At 38.5% G+C, this 11,848-nt stretch overlaps 1 protein-coding gene across 2 annotated transcripts; it reads left to right on the plus strand.

The window, feature by feature from the left end:
* Nucleotides 1–1,466: 1,466 nt before the first annotated feature.
* On the plus strand, nucleotides 1,467–10,481 carry LOC127634647 (uncharacterized). Of its 2 annotated transcripts, XM_052114279.1 has the most exons (7): nucleotides 1,467–1,559; nucleotides 1,703–1,862; nucleotides 2,429–2,521; nucleotides 3,172–4,078; nucleotides 4,284–4,334; nucleotides 7,004–7,087; nucleotides 10,260–10,481. In XM_052114279.1, the coding sequence occupies exons 1-7, from the start codon at nucleotides 1,468–1,470 to the stop codon at nucleotides 10,475–10,477; spliced, it is 1,605 nt and encodes a 534-aa protein (XP_051970239.1). In that variant the 5' UTR covers nucleotide 1,467; the 3' UTR covers nucleotides 10,478–10,481. The 2 variants fall into 2 exon arrangements, with proteins under 2 accessions (XP_051970239.1, XP_051970240.1); XM_052114280.1 differs by lacking the exon at nucleotides 2,429–2,521.
* The last annotated feature ends 1,367 nt before the right edge of the window (nucleotides 10,482–11,848 follow it).

Raw genomic sequence — 11,848 nt, forward strand, 5'->3', positions numbered from 1 at the left:
AATAGCCACAGGAGGCGTTGCTGGTATGCCTAGTGCAGTTTTTTTCTAAATCCCCACCATGAACATTTACCTGATTTCTGTGTGTAAGTGTGTGTCCTTTAGCGCCCCTATAGTATGGTTGCGGAAGTGCACCCGTAAGCACACCTGTGACGTAACATACAATGACACACATTTCACCAACTGCTCATGCGCAAATCGCTAAATCACATGACGAAACCCAACGTTTATCGGTGTCAATCAACGGTATTAATCAATTCTTACAGGTAATTAGTCTTTTTAATGTTATATTCGATAGAAAATATAAAAAAATACGATAAAAAGACATCAAATGTTCGAATTATTCGTAAGATTGTTAAATTACATGACCTAATGGAGTTTTGAATTTTTATAATTGATGTTGTTCTTTGAATGTGTCAAATATACTATAAATAAACTTAAATTGTATGTCGGTATATAAGTTAAAGTGTTTACTTGTTTATTGCGCGTGGTGTAGTGTGTACTAATTTGCTAAACGTTGGGCACCGCGTGGCGGAGATTAAGAGACCGGAGCGGCCTTCGTGAATCCCGGGCGACGCTGAGACCGAGACGGCCTTCAACATCAAAATGAGACGGAGGAGAATTAAACCAACCAAAGATGCCGAGGACCATGTTATCAATGCCACTGATAAGACCGACGAATTATTGGAGGCTAAATACATAAATGATTATAAAGGTATGTTTGTAGAGAACCTCTAGATGTAAGTTGATTTGTAAAGATAATAATGGTTTATAAAAAATACTATGGAGCTCTGCACATGACGCGGGGAAAATATATATCGTGATTATATTTACTTTACACGTTCCCACGAATTAATTTTAATTTAACAAACACCAGGGAACAAATTAATTAATCGTGGCCACGAATAAACGAGTCGTCGAATGAATTCTTCGTTCGTGGCCACTATAGCCTATGTGTATTGCCCGCATGTAATGAGTAGGGCTCCTTACTGTATGTTATGTGTAAGAAAATCACAATTACCACAGATTTTTAATTGTGATATTTTTAAATCATAAATCAACCACCAACATACTATAGAAACCATGGTTCTTTTCATAATCATTGGCTCTGAGGTCATATATGTGTGTGTATATTACAATCAGATTACAGATAAACATTTACTCCTTTTATTAATTTTAATTTTTTTGTACATTTTAGAAGTTATAAATTGCTCTTTGTGAGAGTAGTTATCTAACAATTGATTTTAAAAAGTCATTAGTAGTGTTGTCATGGAGATTCATTGTCAAATGGTGTAGAAACCCTCGTTATTACAAAGCATAATTATAGAAGTTCTTTATAGTGGGCTAACCATCAGTGTATTAGTTAAATGTCTACAAAAGATTGTATTAACAATTCTTTTTTTTCAGGTCGTGGAGTGTTTGCATTGCCCCTTTTAATAAAGGAGATTTCGTTGTTGAATATAGGGGGAAATGATTGCTTTAATTGACTCTGAACGCAGAGGAGAGGTCAATAACAATACTGTCTTTATGTTTGACTTCATCCGGCAAAACAAGGAGTGGTGGTAAGTTTTTAAAATTGTTTAATAATTTTTAGATTTACATGTAAAAAGAAAATCTATTTTCTCTGTGATCATGTCCTAATTTGTGTCTTGTTATGGTTTGTTAGGCTAAACGTTCATAAAAAGTTAATGTTTTGTTTTTTAAGCATTGATGGACGTCATGAGAACACCACCCCTGGCCGGCTAGTCAATGATGACAACGTGAACGAGGGAAAATCCCGTTTGTGCCTTTTTGCATCAAGAGATATCATTCCTGGAGAAGAAATAACATATGACTATGGAGGAAGTGCCTGGCCTTGGAGAAAGGTTTGGCAAAATTTGACACATTTTGTAATTTTACACATTACAGTTAGGCTATTTAAGACCCTTTTGTTTTGGAAGGGTAGAGTGAAGGGACATTTTTAATAATAATAATGTTTTATTTAGAAAGCACCTTTCCCAAGCTCAAGGCCTTTACGATCTTTTAAGATTTGCATTGCAATGTTTAGGCTATATGAGCAGGAAGTGTCAAAACAATAATGAAGTCTCTCTTAAGTGCAAGTCTGGATATTCATAAATAATTGTACATTTACAGCCCAATGAAAAAACTGTAAATCTATCCCTCAGTCTCATTAACATGAATGTCTTCAATCAAATACTACTGTCTGCCTATCAGTGTCTATCTCTCTCTTTCAGTCTGTTTGTTTATCTATCTATCTAGTCTTGACTTGAGTAAGTCTTACACACGGTTTCTTGTGTAACGTACTTTGTGGGGACCTGTAGTGTGTTAGGAAAGCTATATAAACCCCTATTTGTTAAATACACACACTTCAGGTTTAGCGTAGTGGGGACCTTGTCTGATAAGTGATGATTTTTAAACAATTTTATTATAGCCTTCGTGCAAGGATGATGACAACATGACCGCCATAAAGAACTGCTCTGGGGGTTCTGTAACTACTGCAGGCATTCCACGGCATACAGTTGAGGTATGTGTATTTAATATATATATATATAATGTGTATGTATATATATATATATATATATATATATATATCTGTCTATTAATCTCTCTATCAATCAATCTGTCTATAACTATCTATCTCGCTATCTATCTGTCCATTCATCTGTCTGATTTGTCTCTCTGTCTATCCATGTATTTATCTCTCTATCAATCTGTCTATCACTCTCTCTTACATCTGTCTTTCAATATGTCTGCCTGTCTATAAATCAATCTGTCTATAACTATCTTATCGTTCTCTTTAACTCTATCCACATGTCTGTCAATATGTCTGTCTGTCTGTCTATCTATCTGTTTATCTATCTCTCTCTCTCTGTCTGTCTGTCTGTTTATAAGTCTGTCTATCTATCTATCTGTCTGTCTATCCATGTATTTATCTATCACTCTATCCATCTCTCTTTCTATACATCTATCACTCCATTTATCCATCTGTCTGTCTGTATCTTATTTGATCTTGAGTAAGTCTTACACACGGTTTCTTGTGTAACGTACTTTGTGGGGACCTGTAGTGTGTTAGGAAAGCTATATAAACCCCTATTTGTTAAATACACACACTTCAGGTTTAGCGTAGTGGGGACCTTGTCTGATAAGTGATGATTTTAAACAATTTTATTATAGCCTTCGTGCAAGGATGATGACAGCATGACAGCCAAAAAGAACTGCTCTGGGGGTTCTGTAACTACTGCAGGCAAAGCAACAGCAAAAGTTGTGAACAGCTTCCAACAACTTTATCAGACCCGATGGCCCGAATACATTTCTTCAACAGCCCGGCGAACACTGGAGGAAGCCAAGTGGAAATCCCCACATTTGCTCCCTTTCACTGAAGATGTTAAACGTCTTCATGTGTATCTTGATGAGCAAGAGAAAATTTACCGCAAACACTTGTCAACACAGCCATCATCTCAGCATTGGTTAAAACTGGCCAAGGTTACATTAACTCACATACATTCACAAATGCCTTTGACCACATACACCTCCAGCAACCAATCAGACGCTCATCCGGATATTAGCATGGCCCTTACAGAGTTGGAAAATAAACTGTGTCAATACTTCAAGCCTATAGAGATCAGAGGCAAAAGAGGCAGAAAGGTTCCAGTACTTGTTACTCCTTCAATGCAAGAGTCGATCAGCCTGCTAATTAAAAACCGGAGTAGGTGTGGAGTACTGAATGAGAACCCTTTTCTCTTTGCACGTCCATCTGCAATGACCTTTTTCAGAGGCTCTGACTGCATCTGTGAATTTGCAGGTGCATGCAGTGCTAAAAATCCTCAAACTTTAACTTCCACAAAGTTGAGGAAACAGATTGGTAACCTCAACAGATTAGTTCTCAATCTGAGCAATACAGAGCTCGATCAGCTGGCTGACTTCCTAGGCCATGACATTAGAGTACATCGTCAGTGTTACCGGTTACCTGAGGGTACCCTTCAGCTGGCCAAAATGAGCAAAATTCTTCTTGCCCTCGAAAAAGGACGCTTGGCAGACTTCAAGGGGAGAAGTCTTGATGAAATCAACATTTATCCAGAAGGTACTATACACTGTTAGTTTTAGTTTTTTTCCTTTGTCTGAACTTTATTAATTTAGAGAACTTAGTTTAGTTTTTTTATTATGCTTTAATAGTTTACACATTGTAATATAGGGTTTTTGGGAATGCTTTTGGGAATGCTTTGGAATCACATACATGTTTTACCTTGTGTTTTAAATGATGAATTTCTGTGTTTTCTACCTTTTAGCGAAAGTTACAGTGGACAGTGATTTAGAGGAGTCTACTTCCAATCTGAAAGGTTTGTTCCATTTGTTTTTGCCTAATACTAAATTGTTGTTTCTAGGGATGGAAAATTGGTTTGAAATATGTGTGGATTATCTTTTTATTACTTTCTGCTCTGACTACATTCACAAATTATTTTAGCATGTTGCTTAGCCATTTCCAGTTTAGTTTTTTCCTCGTGTTTTGCGCATGAGCCCGCGCACGCAACAACACTGTTGCCAGCTCCTATTTATTGAAAGTAGCTAAAGCCTGCTCAAAGTCGCTAGATGGCAGCACATATGCTAATTAGCATAATCATGACGTAATTGTGTAGTATTTGCATTCTGTTTAGTGTCAGCCTTTTACATTAAGACTACATGTTAACCAGCTCTCCCTTCCAAGCTGTTAATCTGCACTAAAATCCTGATTTATAATCGATGTCTTCTGACAGAATCACCATACACATAAAGTGATTTTGGCTATATTCAGGTTAGAAGCAACAGAATATCTGTTTTAACTGAATGCGCTGCTCCTCTCAGCAACTCGCTGAACAGAGCAGATGCAGAGAGATATGTGTACGCATCGGGAAAGCATGACCTCATGCTTGTGTGGCAGTACCGGCGAGTTTTGGAAACTAGATGAGTTTTGTCCAAGAAGTCGCTAGTTTTGTCGCTTTTTTTGGATAAAGTCACTAAAGGGATCTGAAAAGGTACTAAATCTAGTGACAAAGTTGCTAAGTTGGCAATACTGCCTCAACTACATTTCCGTAAGTATAATTGCGTGTCATATGAAGTTTAAACTGGCCATGCAATGAAATAAACAGTTTATACACACTTGCTACTGACACACCCCAAAGTGGAGACATTTTAACTTTCTCAGCCACTCTGAGTGGACGATAAGCTACGACCATTAATTAATTGATTAATCGTTAGCATCCCTAGTTCTAAGGTAAAAGTAAGGCTTAATTGACATCATGCTTTCAGTTAAGCAAACATCTGAAGTCCATGCAGGTGCGCATATACATTAGAGATGTGCATCTCCATAACTGAGGCAGATGCGATGCGCATCTCGATGCATAGCCAACGATAAGATACATATGAAGCAGCTTGCGATGCAATTCACCCCTATTACGATGCAGTGCGATCCGTTTTTGATATGATTGCATTGATGCTATGCAATTCAATATTGTACCGATAGTTCGCTTTTATTTCTTTGGTTCAGACAGACAGCAAATCATAAATGAACATAAGCATAATCAGAAGACATTACAATAAAGCTCACACAGCTGATGTTATTTTTCTTTTAACATGTAAACTAACATGCTTTAGTTATATAACATGGTATAGTTACATGCTATTTTTTTATCATGTTTATTATTATAATTGTTAGCTTTCTTATTTTATTTTCAAAAGGTAGACTTTTTTTACCCATTTCAATAAAAATTTCAGTTTAAAATTTCAGTTATAATAAAGTGTTTGCTCAACCAAAAAAAAACCTTCTGTTTTCACTCCTGTTAAGGGTCTTTGTCTTCTGATAATATTAATTGTGTAATGCCGTGATATTTTCTGTGACTGTTATCGTACCGTGAAAATCTACAACCCTAAAAGGAACGCCCCCTCAAGTCGGAATTCTGACTCGGAAACTCCGAGGGACTGCAACAAACCCGACTTGAGAATGCAATATGGCTGCTCAGCGCATTAACAGTTGGTGAAACAGTATGAATGTATTGTTTATTAGCACTTCTGTGTGTCTGTGTCTCAAACTCACTCATGAACGCAGAAATATCCAACCTCTATACCGCATGATACTTCGGCATTATCTGTGCAAAATACCACCTTTTTATGTTTTTATCGACTGGTATGACTATTTGCCTTGACACGTCCATCTTAGTTGTCCGACTTTAGTACCATTGTGTACTGTAACGCAGTCAATTTGGGTATGACATCATTCCCAGGTCCAACATCCGATTTCCGAGCTAAAGAGATGCAGCATTATTACCATTACCCAACTTACATGTGACAGTGGTGTTTGTCAACTTTTCTCCTGACTAAAATAATGGCTATATTTTCTGGCTGCTAAATGATGTAGGCTTTTCCATATTCTGACTAAGATAGCTTGCTGCAATAGTGACGTCACATGCATGCACAACAACGATTACAAATAGGGATGATTGGATTGTTGGTTTTGAAATCGGGAGCAATTGTGACAAAAAGTAATATTACTGAAATGTTATTAGTAATTAGCTGCACTACTAGTTACTAGGCAAAGTAATTTTTATTGTAATGCATTGCAAGTAAACTCAGTACAAGTAATGAATTACTGCCCGAACACTGATTCCCCATCTGTTGGAAGTCTATTTAAATTACGGATTAAAAAAACATTACAAAAGCCTCTATCCACTAAAGCAGTGTTTCTTAACTCCGGTCCTCAGGACACACCTCCCAGACTAATTTAGATGACTCTAATTAAAGCACTATGAAGTTGATTAGTTGAATCAGGTGTTTTAAATAGTGAGACGTCTAAAACACCTAAACATTTTGAGTGGTGGGTCCCCAGGAACACTGCACTTTGTGTTCTTGAGATGACTGTTATTTTGGTTGCACATAAAACAGCACTAATAAATAAAGAAAAACAGATGAGGGATATTTTCATATGTCAGTTTAATGCTAAGATTTGTTAACACTCAGACTGGCTTAATTCTTTCAGATTGCAGTACAGAATCACCACGACAGCACACTGTATGTGAAGACGGCACACTTCCAGAAGACCAAGTGTCCAAAAAAAAGAGAGGTATGTTAATTTAATTACGACTGACTGATGGCTGAAATGTTCTCCGGTTTCAGGTTTCTATTTACAACATGGTTTTTTAAGGATGAGTATTGAATATTCTAGCTAGGAATGTGCCGAGCTGAAGGATCAGTATTTATTTACTGATCGGCATAAGCTATCCTAAGCTTGAGCCTTTTTTACACAAACCATCACACTGGTGATGTAGGTGGCAGAAAATGCAACTTCAAGTGGGTTTGCAAACCATCATTAAAAGGAAAAGAAGTTGAAACGTGTGTGACACATGATAACCAATGAGGTCTGTTCTAGCATGTCACATGCATAATAAAGCTTTTTTGTTTACCATATTTGATTAGTGTTGAGAAAAGTACCGGTACTTCCGTACCAAGTCGATACTAAAATAAAAAAGATGTAAGGATACCAGTGTTTCTGCAGTACCGTTAGTATAAAACAGCAAATATATCCGGTACAGCGCACAGTATGACTGACACAGGCTTATTATTAAAATGCTCACAGGCTTATTTTGAATGCGTGCTCTGTTATTTCTTATACACTGAAATGACCAATTAATCAAATTAAAATCATGACATGCACTAGTGTGATTTTATTAAACCGCTAAAGGCTGCAATCTTACTGTGGAAGAATAACATCTAGATGCCTGAAATTGAACTTAATAGTAAAAATATTTATTCTCTGTAATAATAATAATTAAAGTATCACAAGCAAGACATCTGTTGATTTTAAAAGTTTGGCAAAAAAAATGTGATAACATGTTGAAATGTTCACTTGTTAAAATTAAGAATTTATTGATTAGACAACATTTTGTTGATGAAATTAAATTAAACTTTAAAAAATGTTCTGGAAAATAATAATTATTAAACTAAGTTTTAAAATAATACAAAAAAACTAAACTGGTGTGTTCAATAGCACATTATAATATTAGCATATTTTTGAACCGTGAAATGTAACTGGTATCGGTACCGAATACTGAAGTTTTGGTACCGTGACATTATATTTGATACGCACTCTTTAAATAATCACTCAAAAGTTGTTTATTTACTGTTCGGGGCACAAAATACTTGATTGGGACATCCCTATTTCTAACCAAAAGCCATACATGTATGTTTTACAATGAAATGGCAAGATTTAAACGGTCTAAAGTCTCATATGTTTGTTTCACTGCTGTTTGTGAAGTCATGTAAACATTTGTGCTGAAAAATCTACTGCGTTAGGTTTAAATTAATTAAAATTTGTGAATGTGATTTTATATAATTGCAGTAAAGCAATTCAGCTCTCAGCTTGTGTAACAGCAAATTTAAATGTAATTTCTATTAATTGACATTGACAATACCGAGTTTGTTAAAGTTGTGCAGCTCTACTGGAGTGTGATTTTTATTTTTATATATATATATATATATATATATATATATATACACTCACCTAAAGGATTATTAGGAACACCTGTTCAATTTCTCATTAATGCAATTATCTAATCAACCAATCACATGGCAGTTGCTTCAATGCATTTAGGGGTGTGGTCCTGGTCAAGACAATCTCCTGAACTCCAAACTGAATGTCAGAATGGGAAAGAAAGGTGATTTAAGCAATTTTGAGCGTGGCATGGTTGTTGGTGCCAGACGGGCCGGTCTGAGTATTTCACAATCTGCTCAGTTACTGGGATTTTCACGCACAACCATTTCTAGGGTTTACAAAGAATGGTGTGAAAAGGGAAAAACATCCAGTATGCGGCAGTCCTGTGGGCTGAAAATGCCTTGTTGATGCTAGAGGTCAGAGGAGAATGGGCCGACTGATTCAAGCTGATAGAAGAGCAACTTTGACTGAAATAACCACTCGTTACAACCGAGGTATGCAGCAAAGCATTTGTGAAGCCACAACACGCACAACCTTGAGGCGGATGGGCTACAACAGCAGAAGACCCCACCGGGTACCACTCATCTCCACTATAAATAGGAAAAAGAGGCTACAATTTGCAAGAGCTCACCAAAATTGGACAGTTGAAGACTGGAAAAATGTTGCCTGGTCTGATGAGTCTCGATTTCTGTTGAGACATTCAGATGGTAGAGTCAGAATTTGGCGTAAACAGAATGAGAACATGGATCCATCATGCCTTGTTACCACTGTGCAGGCTGGTGGTGGTGGTGTAATGGTGTGGGGGATGTTTTCTTGGCACACTTTAGGCCCCTTAGTGCCAATTGGGCATCGTTTAAATGCCACGGCCTACCTGAGCATTGTTTCTGACCATGTCCATCCCTTTATGGCCACCATGTACCCATCCTCTGATGGCTACTTCCAGCAGGATAATGCACCATGTCACAAAGCTCGAATCATTTCAAATTGGTTTCTTGAACATGACAATGAGTTCACTGTACTAAAATGGCCCCCACAGTCACCAGATCTCAACCCAATAGAGCATCTTTGGGATGTGGTGGAACGGAGCTTCGTGCCCTGGATGTGCATCCCACAAATCTCCATCAACTGCAAGATGCTATCCTATCAATATGGGCCAACATTTCTAAAGAATGCTTTCAGCACCTTGTTGAATCAATGCCACGTAGAATTAAGGCAGTTCTGAAGGCGAAAGGGGGTCAAACACAGTATTAGTATGTGTTCCTAATAATCCTTTAGGTGAGTGTGTGTATATATATATATATATATGCTATTTTAACCTTGTTTATTGAAAACCATTTGGTGTGAATGAACTAGGTGTATTTATGGAAGTTTGGGCTTGCAGTTTGCTTTCCATGTCAATGCTTTGCATGCATCATTGGAAAAACCTTGAGATGGAGAACTCAATTGCATCTAAATTGTGAAGATAATACAAACATAAGTTTCACCAAATATTTATGTGAAATGAAAAGTGAAACTACTATAAAGAAATGAGAAAATGGGTGAAATTAAAGAAGCACAACACTATTTGAATCTGCACACATTCAGGGTGCTTATAAATTGTCAAGTCTCATGATCCTTCAGCTGCAATCAAGATGGCAGGAACAATAAAGTTGCATTTGGGTAAACAATGTAAAATTAGAGTACAGTTCTGTAGCAATAGAACTAGTGCTTCAAGTTAACAGCACTGGTTGATGCATTGTAATGCAAGTGTTTCTCACTAGTGAAATGCTAAGATAAATGCTTGATGTACTCTTTCCCCCCCCAGGTCACATTAAGAGGACAGCCTGGAGCAAACACGAAATACATGCTGTGAAGAAGCACATGATCAAATTCATTAGGAACCGGAAAGTTCCAGGAAAGGCAGACTGCTTAAGGTGTATGGAAGCTGAACCATTTGCTCTTAAAAATAGAGAGTGGTCAGCTCTGAAGTTTTATATTAAAAATCGTATCTCCGCTCTGCAAAGGAAAGATGTAGCATGTTAATCTTGACACACCATGTTTTTGAGTACCCTTCATAGCGCCGCTGAACCTGGGGATAAGGACAGACAAGGCGAGAGAAAAGCAGACTGAAGGAAGAGGAGAGAGAGGAGAGAGGAAAAAATCTTGGTTCGGTTCTCAGACACACTGCCTCTAAGTCCTCCACCAGCCGAGAGGCCCTCACTCGTTGTGCCATGCGATTGTACTGGATGCTCCTCGGTGGACAGCTCGATACTCCTCGGACAGCCATTGGCAGTCTCCACTCCCTCATGCTGCCTGACCTCATCAGCAACGAGGACACTCCGACAGCGTGTCCCTCCTTTTTGGCACCAGTGTAACGAAGTTAAAGCTCAGGGAAGGAGGCGGCCTGAACCGGTGAACGTTTAACACAAAACTCTAATCCAAAAATAAACAAAGACAAAATAAAAGTAAAGTGTCAGTTGTCTGTGAAGGGGTGCCACTATACTTTATTTTTGTGTATGGTTATTTTATAATTAAAGTATGTTTCAACATTCACGGTTCCGCCGCCTCTTTCCCTGAACTACTAACCTTGTTCCATTGGTGTCGAAAACCCGGGAGGAAGGAGGGACAGTGTCGGAGAGTCCTCACTGCTGATGAGGTCGGGCAGCATGAGGTTGTGGCGACTGCCTGTGGCTGTCTGAGGCGGTGGTGCTAGAGCGATTGAACAACAGGTGGGATGGAGAGCTCGCTGCCATGCTCCTGGGTCAAGGAGGGGTGGCTGCCATCCGTGAGGGGACGGAGGAGTTGCAGCCGTTCGCCGGAGGTCAGACCTTCTGCCGTCTGCCATGATGGGGAGGAGCAGGCAGACTGATGGAATGGGGAGCTCGCTGCCAGGTGCAATAATGGAGGAGCCATCGCCGGCTGCCAGGAGGCAGAGTAGTATCGAGCCGCCACCGAGGAGCATCCAGTACCATCGCATGGCACCACGAGTGAGGGCCTCTCGGCTGGTGGAGGACTGAGTGGCAGTATGTCAGGGAACCGAACCAATAATTTTTTTTCTCTCGTCTCTCTCTCCTCTTCCTTCAGTCTGCTTTTCTCTCGCCTTGTCTGTCCTTATCCCCAGGTTCTACGGTCACTGTGACTGGCCCCCCCCCCGGGGGGTGGGGGAGTAGAGCGCATTCTCATGTTATGTTGTTGTTTTTGTGTGTTTTTTTTTTTTACAAAACTTTTTGCAGTACAAACATTTAATGTTGTTGCTTTGTATGAAATAGAACACCATCCGAATCTATAAATAAAGTGTTTACTGTTTGGAGCTCCTATTCTGTTTAAAGTAGATTCTCTTTTCACAAACTGCTTTTACAGATATGCCTTTTAAAATTTGTGTTATTGAGGCAGTCTTCTCAAAATGAATTAATA

The sequence above is a fragment of the Xyrauchen texanus genome, chromosome 41 (genome assembly GCF_025860055.1).
Source record: "Xyrauchen texanus isolate HMW12.3.18 chromosome 41, RBS_HiC_50CHRs, whole genome shotgun sequence".
Classification (NCBI taxonomy): domain Eukaryota; kingdom Metazoa; phylum Chordata; class Actinopteri; order Cypriniformes; family Catostomidae; genus Xyrauchen; species Xyrauchen texanus.